Here is a 14,590-nt window from a genome sequence, read left to right as displayed (position 1 = left end):
TCACTGGTTGCTATTCTTAAGAAATATTTCAGGCCAGGCACCATGGTTCAACCCTGTAATCCCAGCATTTTGGGAGGCCAAGGCGGGCGGATCACTTGAGACCAGGAGTTCAAGACCAGCCTGGCCAACATGGCAAAACCGCATCTCTACAGAAAATACAAAAATTAGCTGGGCATGGTGGTGCACACCTGTAATCCCAGCTACTCGGGAGGTGAGGCAGGAGAATCTCTTGAACCAGGGAGGTGGAGTTTGCAGTGAGTCAAAATCGCGCCACTCTACTCCAGCCTGGGTGACAGACCGAGACTCCATCTCAAAAGAAAAAAGAAAAGAAATGTCTCAGGCCAGGAATAGTGGCTCCCACCTGTAATACCAACACTCTGGGAGGCTGAGTAGGGAGAATCACTTGAGTCCAGGAGTTTGAAACCAGCCTGGGCAACATCGAGAGACTTCATCTCTTTTTTTCCCTTCTCTGTGGCGCAAGACCTCATCTCTACAAAAAAAAAAAAAAAAAAAAAAAAATTTTAATTAACTGGGCATGGTTGTCCCAGCTACTTGGGAGGCCGAGGCAAGAGGATTGCTTGAGCCCAGGAGGTTAAGGCTACAGTGAGCTGTGATCATAACACTCCACTCCAGCCTGAGTAACAGAGCAAGACCCTGTCTCAAAAAAAAAAAAAAGAAAAGAAATATAAGCAATCATTTAACAACATAGTAAGGATACAAACCCATCCTTCAGGAGACTGCTGTCCTCGCTTTAGATAATGCTTATTTGCCTTGATTTGTCAAGAATTGGAATTTGTCAAGAATTGGAATTTTGCTGACAAGTACCTGCATCCAATGTCTATTGTTGCATAATAAATCACCCCAAAACTTAATGACCTAAAACAATAGTAATCACTTAACACCTCTCACAGTTTCTATGAGAAATGTGAATGTGAGTCAGGAATTCAGGAGTTGCCCATCTGAGCAGTTTGGGCTGAAGATCTCTCATAAGGTGAAGTCAGATGTTGGCTGGGGCTACACTCAACTGAAGGTTTGACTGGGGCTAGAGAATCTTTTTCCAGGGTGGCTTGTTCACATGACTGGCAAGGTGATGCTGGTTGTTGACTAGAGGCATCAGCCCCTCTCCACATGTGCCTCTCCACAGAGCTGCTTGAATGTCCTCGAGGCATGGCAGCTAATTTTCGACCTAGCCTCAGAAACTATACACCATTACTACTGCTGCATTCTGTTGGTCAAAAGGCAGGAAAAATGCATCTCACCTTTTGATAAAGGAATGTCAGCATTTCATTGTAAAATTGGAAAATAAATTCCCAAAGTGCCCAACACTTGTATAGCACTGTACGGCTTTTTTAAAATGCCCTATTTTTCAGATGAGGAAATTGAATCTCAGAGAGGTGGAGTAGCTAGCCTGAGGTCTCATGTCTGGTGAGAAGGATGAAAGCCCGGTTCTTTTGACTCCTACTATATGCTGGTGAAGCCTATCCAAGTTATCTCCTCCTATCTCCCATATGCTATTGTAACTAAGAATCACACTGGGTTTTTTGTGTCTCCAGCATTTTCAGGATACGTGGGGCTCTCTTCATTCAGGGGCTTTAGATATGTCCTTATGTGGTATCTCCCTGTAACTTGTCATTTTATTGAGTTAGGCTGTAGGTCTTATGGAAGTACATTTCAACTAACTAGAATCTTTCTTACAAAAGTGCTACATCAATGAAAAATGACACATTTTCCAATATTGTTCATGTCATTTGCTTCAAAAATCTCAGAGACAATAACATTGCAATATATGTGTTCTTATTCTGTTTGATTATCCAGGTATTATTACATCTTATCTGTCTTTAAACAGGAAATAAGTAATCACTGCTTGCTTTCAGTAGTTTGCATATTACTTGGTCATCATAAAAAGGAGGTTTTATCATTTTTGATGTTCCGCCTGCCAGAATTAAAATCCAGCTGCCATAATCATTTTCTGTTATTCTTGGTTTCAGGTAAAACTTCCTTTTCCTGTAGATCAAATCACAGATCTTCCAAGGAATGATTTCCAGATGATGATTAAAATGCACAAGCTAACCTCAGAACAGTTAGAGTTCATTCATGATGTCCGACGGCGCAGCAAGAACCGCATCGCGGCACAGCGCTGCCGCAAGAGGAAACTGGACTGTATTCAGAATTTAGAATGTGAAATCCGCAAATTGGTGAGTTGACCCATCCATTGTGATCAGCAACCTGAAGTGAGCAGGACTAATGTAACAGCAATGAAAGTTGGAAAAGTAGACAGAAGAGTCACCCTTTGGGGAAGTTTGGGTTTATTTTTTAAGAAGTTTCTCAACAGAAATAATAGCTTTACATCTGCTGTGCATGTGTGTGTGTGTGTGTGTGCACGCGCATGCATGCGTGCAGGTGTGTAATAGTGTGTCAATATTTTATATCCTTCAGTCATTATTCATATAGAGGTAGTTATTTTTTATTTTCCATCCAACATGTGAAAATAACTGATGTTGGCTAGACGTGGTGGCTCACGCCTGTAATCCTAGCACTTTGAAAGGCCAAGGCGGGTGGATCACTTGAGGTCAGGAGTTTGAAACCAGCCTGACCAGCATGGTGAAACCCTGTCTCTACTAAAGATAGAAAAAATTAGCCGGGCATGGCAGCACATGCCTGTAGTCCCAGCTATTCGGGAGGCTGAGGCAGGATAATCACTTGAGCAGGGAAAGTGAAGGTTGCAGTGAGTGGAGATCACGCCACTGCATTCCAGCCTGGGTGATAGAGTGAAACCCTGTCTCAAAAAAAAATGAATAAATAACTGATGTTAATTATGAGCATCTATGGTCCAGGTATTCTTCTAAACTGTTTTTATGGATGATCCCATTTAATCCTCACATTAACGCTATGACTTAGGCACTCCTTTATCCCCATTTACAGAGGAGGAAACTGCAGAAGGGCTGGAAAACTTCCCAGTACTTTGTAGAACTTGAATGCAAACCCAGGTGTCTGATTCCAAATCGTGTCTTTTACCACTGCTTTCTCCTGCCTCCTGGCAGAAGAGAATGGAATAGAGTTAGGACGCCTACCTGCAGAGGGGCCATTGCTCAGGAGATGATCTCCTGACATTCTTTGCAGCCCCAGGGTCCTTTCTTTTGCAATTCTGCCTCAAGGTGGCTGTCATCGCCATCCCTGTGCCTGAGAGTGTTTTGTCACAGAAAACAAACTCCCGTCTCCCAGGCTCCCCCATACTCAGAGCTATGTGCCCCCGCCCCTTCTCCTTGATAAGCAACCATAAGCTACAGAAAGTAAATCCAGGTGACCTCTGGCTCCTGACTGTAGCTTTGAAGACAATCAACTCAACCTCCTTCAGCTCCACCTTTCTGCCACCAAATAACAGAAACTCATCTCCGGTGCCATGTCTGTGTCAGGCTGAAGAAGAGGGAGGCCACATGGTATGGTCATGATCTAAGTGTGGCTCCTCAGACTGTTTGCAGCACCTCCTGGCCTCATGGTGAGCCACCAGCTAATGAGAACGAAAGCACAAGGATGAAATGTTAGAAAAGCACAGGATGTTATATGTTATCAAGATAGCCCTGGACTTCAGGGTTTTTTGTTATTGTTGTTGTTGTTGTTTTGTGGGTTTTTCTGACACTCACCACCAGGGAAAATGTCTGTGTTTAGCAGCTCCCATCACCAACAAAGAAAGTCCAAGCTTCTTAGTAGGACGTCTCCTGCCCTTTGTGTTCCAGTCTGTAGCTACCTCTCCAGTGTCACCATCCACTCCCTTCCTAGGACTTGATCCCTGATAAAATCAAACTCTGCACTTGTGCCTATGCCATTTCCTCTCTGCCTTGGACATTCCTCCACTTTTTCTATCTCCTTTGTCCTTTAAGAGTCAGGTCATGGCTGGGCACCATGGCTCACACCTGTAATCGCAGTACTTTGGGAGGCTGAGGCAGGAGGATCACTTGAGGCCACAAGTTTGAGACTAGCCTGGGCAATATAGCAAGACCCCATCTCTAAATGAATGAATGAGTCAGGTTATGCATCACCTCTCTAGGAAGCCCCTTTCCTGAGTCCCCAGTTAGGCTGGGCACCTGCCCGTGGAAGCCTGATCTGACCTCTGGCTTAGTGCTTATCACTTACTCTTGAGTTATCTATACATATGTCTGTCTCCCCAGCCCTCAACTGTCAGTTCCTCAAGGACAAGGACAGTGACTTGATCATCTCTGAATATCCAGTGTTGGACCCATTGCTGGCGCCCAGAAAATGTCTATTGCCCTAAAATTCACTGGACATTGTGACTATTCAGTTCAGGGGATTATGAGTTTCTTCTTTCTTTCAAATATTGCTTTAAAATGTTTAATGTCGTTAAACAACAAAATTTAATTTAAATCACATAAGGAGACGACATTCATGCTGGTGAGTGTGGGTCTTCTGAAAGCCTGCTGGGCTTAGGTAGTTAAGTCCACTGGGTGTGAGTCTACAGGGGCCCAGGCACATGTCTATAGTGCCCTGCATTCCTCTTAAGGTAGTAAAATAATTTCAGTCACCCACATTTGAGAAATGCCTGGTTTTGGTAATTTGCATTCTGCTTAGTGTAATTTTGTGATACTGAACAAATAAATTCCAAGCCACAGACCAGGCAGATATCTAAAGCACTTTGCTAGCATTTTTCAACCAAAAAACCAAAAGAGCATCATCTAGTTCTCCAACCACTTTTTGGCATCCCCTTAAATAACACGTTGTGTTTCAGTGCTGAATAAGAACACATTCATCAGTGTACGTCTGTGACTGAGAGCTTCATGGTTTTAACCAAGGCATGATTTGCAATGCCTTTCCTGCTGCCGTCACACGCAGCACCTCATTTTCTTCCCCCTAGAAAGTGGCCCCCTACACATTTAACAGATGAGTAGGCCTGGAGGGGTCAGTGTTTTGGCCGGGGCAATGTGGCAGAATGATCCTGGGGTTCCTCTCCCAGCGCCCAAGCAGTATTGCCTCTCACTTTGCAGATTTCTGTGCTAAAAGGGGAGAGCTCCAGGTTGCACAGCCACCCATATAAGTTTTTTCCCTAAGGAGACATCCCAGATGTGTTTTGTTTCTTATCCGCCACCCTGTGGTGAGGATGCTATGTCCTGACAGGGATGGCGCTGGTGGGCAGAGCAGCTTCCACCTCTCCCCAAGTCCCTCCCTGCCCGGTCCCCAGCAGGCCCTGCACTCACTCCCCACTCCCACGCCGTCTCCCACACACCCGCCACTCAGCTGTTGCAAACTCGCATAATGTATTTCTCTCAAGTTGCACTTGTACATCTGTTTATTTTTCATTTTTAAAACATATTTTCTTGATAAATTTATAAATATTTTAGCAGGTGCCCTTTCCCGGTGTAAATCTCTCTTTCCGACACACATGCCCACGCTGCCTGCCAGATTGCATTCATGTTACGGCACATGCAGCTCCCGTGTCGGAGACCTGTTCCTTGTGCGTGTCGCATGCCTGCTCCTCCCTTTCTCCTTTTCATTTTCTCTCCCGTCCTCTTCTCCTGCCTGCGCTTGCAAAGGGTTGGTGAGAACTGACTTCATGCTGCTTCAGATGCCCTTTTTCTTCATCCACTTAATTGTGTGTGCCTCATGGAACCCCATCTCCTCCCCTCACCTTCACACAATTTTTTTTCTTTTTTTTGAGACAAAGTCTCACTCTGTCGCCCAGACTGGAGTGCAGTGGTGCAATCTCGGCTCACTGCAACCTCCACCTCCCGGATTCAAGCAATTCTCGTGTCTCAGCCTCCTAAGTAGCTGGGATTATAAGCATGCACCAACACACCCAGCTAATTTTTTGTATTTTTAGTAAAGACAGGGTTTCACCATGTTGGCCAGGCTGGTCTCGAACTCCTGACCTCAAGTGATCTGCCCATCTCAGCCACAAAGTGCTGGGATTACAGGCATGACCCACCATGCCCAGCCCCCTTCTCACAAATGTTGATGGTAAAACCTTAATTAGTCTCCAGTCTGCTGCTGAAGTCATCTCTCTATTGGGATGGTGAATTTCAGTAACACAGGAGCATGTGTAGGATTTTGTTTAAGGAGAAGAACATCTCAGAACCTTGGGCTAGTACGCAAGGGTTCAGGCTCCATCCTTACTTCTCCCTTCCCAAGTCGGGGAGAATCGCTGCTCCAGACTGCGCTTTCCCCAGCTGTCCTAGGGAGGGTCCCTCCTGTTCAGTCTGCTCTGCTACCAAGGCCAGAGAGCCTGCTGATACTGGGTTCTATATGAAACTCCGTATGTTAGGCAACGATAGGAAATTGTTGATGACTTTTTTTTTGTCTTTTTTTTTAATAAACTTCTTTTTGGTGGGGGGAGACAGGGTCTCGCTGTATCACCCAGGGTGAGTGCTGTGGCACCATCTCGCTCACTGCAGCTTCCACCACCCGGGCACAAGTGGTCCTCCCACCTCAACCTCCCAAGAAGCTGAAACTACAGGCGTGTGCCACCACACCTGGCTAATTTTTGTATTTTTTGTAGAGAAGGGGTTTTGCCGTGTTCCCCAAGCTGGTCTCAAACTCTTGAGCTTAAGCGATCTGCACAACTTGGCCTTCCATAGTGTTGGGATTATAGGTGGGAGCCACTGCACCCAACCTGACTTACTTTTTTAGGAGCAGTTTTAGGTTCACAGCAAAACTGAACACACTATACAGAGAGTTCCCATATGGTCCTGTTCCCACACACACAGCCTCCCCCACTGTCAGCATCCCCCACAAAGTGGTACATGTGTTAGTCAATGAACCTACACTGACACATCATTATCACCCAAGTCCATAGTTTGCATTAGAGTTCACTCTCGGTGTTGTACGTTCTGTGGTTTTGGACAAATGTATAATGACATGGATCCACCAGTATAGTGTCATACAGAGTGGCTTCACTGCCCCCAAATCCTCTGTGCTCCACCTGTTCAACCCCTTTTACCCCTAGCAACCACAGATCTTTTTACTGCTTCCATAGTTTTGCTTTTTTCGAAATGTCATACGGTTGGAATGGTAGATTTTTGCCTTTCAAAAATGGCAACCTGATACATTTGGGGGAGATTTTCAGTCACAAGGTTGGGACTGAGAGTTTTTCATTTAACTCTCTACAAACCCCAAATTCCAGGAAACCAAAACATTGACTCTGAAGTTTTCTGATTGGTGACGATTTTGCTGGTTGTTTGCCCGGGCCTTGGAGAGGGATGAAGAGATGTCCTGGGGAAGGTGTTGGCGTCAGATGGAAGGTGTGGCAGAAGCCTGTGTCTGGGCCCCCTGAATATGTATCTTTAAGTTTCTAGAGCCTGACCTAGTCATTCTTGAGTTACATTATAATGGAGGATGCAAAACAAAGGCTGGAAAACCTGAAACGAGGCCTTCTGTCCTCCAATTCAGGCTTGATCAACCCTTCTCTTTTTTTCTCTACTGTCCAGGTGTGTGAGAAAGAGAAATTGTTGTCAGAGAGGAATCAACTGAAAGCATGCATGGGGGAACTGTTGGACAACTTCTCCTGCCTTTCCCAGGAAGTTTGCCGAGACATCCAGAGCCCCGAGCAGATCCAGGCCCTGCATCGGTATTGCCCTGTCCTCAGACCCATGGACTTGCCCACGGCCTCCAGTATTAACCCTGCGCCCTTGGGTGCTGAGCAGAACATTGCGGCCTCCCAATGCGCAGTGGGGGAAAATGTGCCCTGCTGCTTGGAGCCAGGCGCGGCTCCCCCCGGACCCCCCTGGGCACCCAGCAACACCTCCGAGAATTGTACCTCTGGGAGGAGACTAGAAGGCACTGACCCGGGAACCTTCTCAGAGAGAGGACCTCCTCTTGAACCCAGGAGCCAAACAGTGACCGTGGACTTCTGCCAGGAAATGACTGATAAGTGTACAACTGACGAACAGCCCAGGAAAGATTATACCTAGTGACTCGGCTCTGCCTCCCAGTCCGCACACCTCTCCCATCCAGGCGTTCTTCAGTCAGCCTGTGGCACTGTTCATCTGCTGTCCCGAAGAAACCGAGAACACATTTGGTGCACACTACAGCGGTCTTAGCAGCAATACTGGTCCGAAGTATTCTCTCCTCTTCTCGAGCAGGAGTGATAGTTACCTTCACAATGGTGCTACCCCTTGCCCAGGCAAGGAAAGACAGCAGTGATGACACTGTCTGTCTGTGGCTCAATTTCAGTCTTCACAGGGATAGACTACAACACCTCTAGGCCCCAACCACGGATTTTTTTTCTCAGTGGCCCATGTCACAAACCCTATCTCAGGAATTTCTTCTGAATGTTCAATTTTTTTCATTGAAGACAGCTTCTATACACATCAAAGTTTTATAGCTAGACTGTACATATTATATATAATATATATATAAAATATATATATATATATATATCCATATGCAAAAGTCCTGCATGCCTCAACTTTCTCATCCTAAAACTGGAAACTTATTTCTCATTTAGAAACAGGTTCCAACATTCCTCTTCTTTTGTCTCTGATGCTAGAACTAGTTTGGTAACTGTTAACATGGTCATTTTTCTTGCTTCACAGTTCAATTTTCAATTTGTACTTATTTATGGACAAAATTCAGTGTTGGAAGCTTTTTCCCAAGGTTTTATTTCAGATTTCTTTTTCGTTTGGTTTGGTTTTGGCACCTCCAAGTGGTGTCATTTGAGCATTGTAGGTTTGTTTTTTGTTTGTTTGGGGGGTTTTGTTTGTTTTTGTTTTTGTTTTCCTTGCAGATACTGTACAGTAATGGTCAACTTTGCCACTTGCACTGAGTTTTGGGTCAAACCTATTTTCTTAAATGAAGTTGTAACTTCGGTATAACTCAAGTATACTGTATATTCTTTGCTTTTAGTTAAAAAAGTAAAACATTTTAGCTAATTAAAAAGCACTCAGGTGATAATTATGTAGGAAAAACAATCTTGCCAAATAATGAATTCATCCTAGGATGTGTAGACAATAACCTGCTTGAATATTTTTATATTTCACCTCCTCCCCACCTTTCCCTAAGCAAAGTTTAAATGCAGATAGAGAGTTCAGAGTTGATGCTGGATGTTCAGATTCCTAAGTGGGGAGAGAGTTTGGACATCTCACTCAAAAGTACATCAGAAAAACAGGAATCCGTGATTTTATACCAGAACTCAGCAGGCATTGGCTCCTAGAAATCAAGTTAGAACGTTTTCACCCAGGGAGTAAGTCCCATTCATTTCAACACGTCCTGAGGCCTCGGCTTGCTCTTGGAAGTGTTGTGCAGTAGGACCTGCTCCTCTGAAGGACAGGGCCAACCAGCCACTGGCTTTCCTGCCCAGGCTTGGCCTCCCAGGACATCTGGCCTGAGGGGATTTGAATCACAGCCCCAAAGGTCCTGCCTTCACCCCATTGGGAGAGAGCAGGGCATCCTGGCATCTGCGATCCATCCCTGACACAGGCTGACACATTCTTTCTCCTTTCCTTCTCCAAAGGCTTGGAGTTTTCTTCTGAGGTTTTTCTGCCAGTGTCTTGTCTGAAGGCAGACTTCATTCTGAGGCTTTGGACAAGCTATCACCGGGAACCCTCCCTGTCCCCTTCCCGAATCACCCACATACCCTACCCTCACCTGATGATAATTTTCTCTTCTTGCTGCAAAACTGGTTGGCTTGCAACCCAGAGAGAGCAGCTTCCCTTGGCTCTGGGGCCGTGCTGGCCCCAGCCACGTTTACAGGAAGGTGTGCCCCAGAGGAGGAGGAATCAGCTCCCTCGCTCCAGTGGCCTTGGGTCCGGGTCTCACTGAGCAGCCCGAGGGCCACTCCAGCCTGGCTGGGGAAGAGAGTCCTGAACGGTTTGATGTGGGGATGGGGTGGTGGGCAGTGGGGAATAGATGGTTGACTTTGTTTCTTTATTTGTGCCATTGTTTGGACAATATTAAAGCTGCATGTAAAAGGGGAAATTAGTATATGATGTAGGCTAAAAGTGAAATCATAGTAACATATGTTTTAGTATTATTAACTTTTTTCTGTACAAATATTAGCACTAAATGTTTAAATATGTATGAATGCCAGAAATTTGTCAGTTCATGCAGTAGGATAAAAAAAAAAAAAACAAAAAACAAAAAAAACACTTTTCTTTTTAAACAGTTCCACTTTTAAAACCTGCCTCTGGGTTTTTGTTTTTTCTTGTGTGTGTGTGTGTGTGTGTGTGTGTGTGTGTGTGTGTCTGAAACAGATCTTGATAAAGCTCTGTGTTGGAGCTGCTGGTTTTTGTTATGGTTGTTGGAATTTCTTGGCCTACTAGGACAGTTCTGTGCTTCACCATGAGGTTTGCCTTTGTGGAAAACTGGTGACAGTGAGAATATAAACTCAATGTGAATCACGTGATACTTCACAGGCGTGTGTTACAGTGGAGTCAGCTGACAGTATTTTGCTTTTTAACTCTATTGTTGCCTTTCCAAGTGACCTCTCCTCTTCTTTTAAAAAAAGAACACTTTCTGCTCATATCATAACCAGGTCCAACCCAGCTTCTTGGCATGAGGTTTACCCTGGTAACAACTCATGTGCAACTGGTAGTCTTGACCACATTCCATCCATTTCCCCAGGTTTCTGTGGTTCAGTAGCCCAGACCTGTTTGGCAGCCATTTCTAGGAGGGGTGGGGTCTCTTTATTTCTCTCCACCCTAACTCAGACCTCACCTTCCTCCCACCCACCCCTGCCTTGCTTTTCTTCCTCTTCCCCCAACCTAACTTCTGCCATGGGAACTGGTTAAAAACACTGCTCTAAAAACCATCTTCCAATTTCATAGAGATTTCTAACAAGTTATTTCATTCATAATCCACCATGAACAGTGACTAGCTTCGTGCAGTTGTTCATGTGATGTGTGTGTGTGTCTTTTCCTATTCAGAACTATGTGCTTGTCAAAATTATTTCTGGGTTAATTCAAAGGGAGGACTTGCTGGGGACCAGAATCCAAACAGCCTCAAGTGGAATTTTAAAACGTAGCCTGTCTCTTTTCCCTGGGATCCCTCGGTCAACCCCACGCCTTTTAGGAAAAAGAAAAGTGAGTGAACAGCAAGGAAGAGTGTTTGCACAGTACAGTAACATTTGGTTGTTCTTAAGGCTCTTTCCTTACAAAAATAAGAGACCCTCCAACCACGGGCTGTTTAGGAGGATGCCTGCTTGGGTCTCCAAATGGCTGGGGTAGGAATGGTTGTTGGGGCAGAGCCAGTGGAGGTGACCCTGAGACTAATGAACATCCCACCTAAATCCAGTCCTCCCCTTGGATCTGCCTTTGTCCTGCTTGTGTCTCCAGGCAACCTCTCTTCAAGTTGGTCAGGCTTTGGGCAGGTGAGTGATTTGCTGTATGTGTTTGTTTCTCTGCGTTACCTGGGGGTGCCTTGATTAAAATCGAACTTTATTACATACTGATTCTGGAACAAAACAGTTAGAAAAACTTAAAAAAAAAAAACCGACAAAGTTACGAGGCCATCCTGCTATTTCTCTTCTGAGTTCCCAGCAATGACTCAGGCGTCAGAGATGATGCTGCAGTGGAAAACCTGACTGTGTGTGTCTGCAACTGAATGTTGTGCGAGTAATTTATTAACTGTCTTTCTAAAGGTTTGCTGCTTTTAAGATGCACTGTAGTTCGGGATGTAATCCTTATATTGCTTTTCCAAGGAAGTGAACAAAAGTCTAGTGATTAGTATGCCAACTGCCACTACTCCTTCAAAAGGAGCCAGGACCAGCGACAAGACTCATGAGAGGACTGGCTAAAGTGAAGTGTGCACAGTGTGAAGTTTAATGCTGTTGTCAAGAGGCCTAAACCCACATTTTCTCTTTTAATATTTTCTGATTGCCATCAAAGAAGAAGAAAAAGAAGGAACAGACAAAGGTTTGAAAATGATAAGCCTGTTAAGACACCAAAAACTCCTGTCCCGTGAAGCTGCTTGACATCCTGTGGAGTAGCATAATCCTCTCAAAATGAGGAAGAGCTGCCTGCAAAGCTTTCTCAAGTCCCTATTTGGCTACCTACTTCTCTACCTTATGCCCCATTTAAACTAGGAGCTGTTTTAGAAATGACTTCAAACTGCTCCACTGTTGCTTACAGTTTAGGAGGAGTCTCAGATCCAGAAGGAGCAAGAATCAAGTTTGGTCCTCAAATGACTGTAAATAGACTAAAGAACAAGGTGTTTTTTGTTTTTGTTTTTGTTTTTTAAGAATAAAGCTGTTTGTTGTATCATGAGTTAGTGTTTCTTCCCCAAACTGAAGACTGTGTTGGAAGTGCAATTTCTGGTGAGTCAGTCCACAATACAATGCCCTGTGTGGAGTTGGTATTCATACAGGAAATCTGTGTGCACGAGGCATTGTGTGTTGAAAGTGTATGTTTATAGTACTGCCTGAGCCATCTCATGACCCCAGCATCCAAAACCGATGCTGTATAACAGAACATATTTGTACACAAATAGTGTGTGCAAATAGCATTTGTACATAGAAAAGTCTTATTGTGGCAGATTGAGGATAAATTATTCAACTGACGGTGCAAAAACATTACTTGCAAAGAAAAGTTTATAGTATTTTCCTACACTCCACCCTGGGAGATGATATTTCTATCAAATGAATATCAGTGCATTTTAAATGTAATATGAAAACGATGCTGCCATTTTGTGAAGAATACCCACTTGGTTGCAGAGGCCAACTTTCGTAGCTTTGATTTAATGTTGTGACACGGTGTATGCATTTTGCTGTCAAGCAATGGATAAACAGCTCTGACTTTCATTCTCATTCCAGTTTATTGACCTCAGATAAAACACTGGCCCTTCTTAGAAGCAGAAGTGTGCACCAAGACTATTCATTTCAGGTAGACTCACATTCAGTGCCAAGTGCTCCCATGGGAATAATCAGACGCTTATGTTGCGAAAGAGTGAAGGGACTTGGACAAAGAGGGGTTTTCCTACAGACGGATGCTCAGTCTTCTACCAAAACATGTTTGGAGGCAGAAGTATGACCTCCCCTTAAGTCCTAACAATGTATTTTGTGTGTGCAAATCCTGGGATGCCCGTTCCCAGGATAAAGGCATGGCACCTCTAGTGAGTGATCAGGAAGATTCCATATGCATTTGGGAGCTTCAGGTGCTTGTTAGACACAGTGAGCCATTCAAGGCAAGCACCACCTTTGCTAGTGAGGCCAAGAGAGCCTGTGACAATTTGTTCCAGAACCAGTCTGATGCAAGTGCACCTCTAATAATATGCCTTACAAACTCCAGAGGCCATATTCAAAACAGGGTCTTCTCAGTGTATGCAAGGGGCTGCAGCCCCTCTTCTCTTCCTCCCCAGGTTGAACAATACGGACAGTTTTCACACATATCTACCTGTATAACCCTCTGTACCTCTCATAACTGGTCAACGACTGTAACAGGTTACATCAGGTGTTTTTCTACATACTTTTTACACAGATTCTATGCGATTAATGTAATTTAATTCAATGCATCATTTTATTGTACTAGTTCTTAGGCTTGTCCTTATTTTTTTCTAAGTGATTGTGGTTTTTCTCGTGGTTTTTATTGTAAAAAATGAAAGGCTGTTGATGCTTATTCTCTGTAACTAAGAATTTTTACCTTTTGGGGAAAAAAAGCATTGCTATGAACTAATGAATTGAAACTTCATTTACTCATTGTAAATACACTATTGTGCAAAAAAAGTTTTCACTCAATTGAATTGCTAGTGTTAACTGAATTTTGTCTAGACACCATTTCTGTTGATGAAATAAAGACATATCATTATGCATTGTAAACTGATTTTCTCTGCCTCTGATCCCTGTGTTCCAAATTACAGAGTGAGAAACCTCAGGAAATCTTTTTTCCTAGAGGCCATTTCTCTTCCTCTAGTTTGGACCCTTACTTGCTGCCTGATTAATCTGATTAGGAATCTTTAAAATTGGATAATATTAATGTGATTCCTAAACTCTGAATTTTAAAAATCCCTAGTGCCTGTGAGAGTAGATTAAAGGCTTTAAACCCAATTTCTCGGTTTTGATATTATGCTATCGCTATGCAGAATGTTACCACGGGAGAAAACTGGGTGATGGGTATCATTTCTTGCAACTACATGTGAATCTGCAATTATATCCAAAATAGGCTGAATTTTTTAAAAACTAAATGAAAGTAAATGAGAAAGAACATTAAGCCAACACCAAGATGCAATGAGTTGCAAGGAAAGATGTTTAGAATTGTGGTTGAGGAATCCATACAGTCATGCATTGGTTAGTGAAGGGGGTACGTTGTGAGAAATGCATCCTTACGCAATTTCATATTGTGAGAACATCAGGGTGTGCCACACCAACCTAGATGAGAAAGCCTATGACACACCTAGACTATATGTTCCTAGGTTGCAAACTTGTGCAGCATGTAACTGTACTGGATATGGTAGGCAATTGTAACACCAGGGTAAGTATTTGTGTATCTTAACATAGAAAAGTTGCAGTAAAAATAGGGTTTACAATTTTATGGAACCACTGTCATATATTCGTCCCATCATTGACCAAAACATGGTTATGCCATGCATGACTGTACAGTTTAAAAGTTGTATTCTAAAAGTGTATTTGATAGTTATGTCTTAGATTTTGATGTAA

The 14,590-nt window shown here is 43.8% G+C and overlaps 1 protein-coding gene across 3 annotated transcripts in view; it reads left to right on the top strand.

Moving 5' to 3' along the window:
* Positions 1–13,839, top strand: part of BACH2 (BTB domain and CNC homolog 2) — a 371,806-nt gene extending 357,967 nt beyond the window's left edge. For all 3 annotated transcript variants that reach the window (XM_063707782.1, XM_063707781.1, XM_055391847.2), the window contains 2 exons: positions 1,989–2,195; positions 7,434–13,839. In XM_063707782.1, coding sequence (XP_063563852.1) covers positions 1,989–2,195; positions 7,434–7,916 — 690 coding nt within the window. In that variant the 3' untranslated portion in view covers positions 7,917–13,839. The remainder of the gene's footprint in view (positions 1–1,988; positions 2,196–7,433) is intronic.
* Positions 13,840–14,590: the final 751 nt, after the last annotated feature.

The sequence above is a fragment of the Gorilla gorilla genome, chromosome 5 (assembly GCF_029281585.2).
Source record: "Gorilla gorilla gorilla isolate KB3781 chromosome 5, NHGRI_mGorGor1-v2.1_pri, whole genome shotgun sequence".
NCBI lineage: Eukaryota > Metazoa > Chordata > Mammalia > Primates > Hominidae > Gorilla > Gorilla gorilla.
The sequence above is the reverse complement of the archived record's forward strand: the minus strand, read 5'-3'. Positions and strand labels throughout refer to the sequence as shown.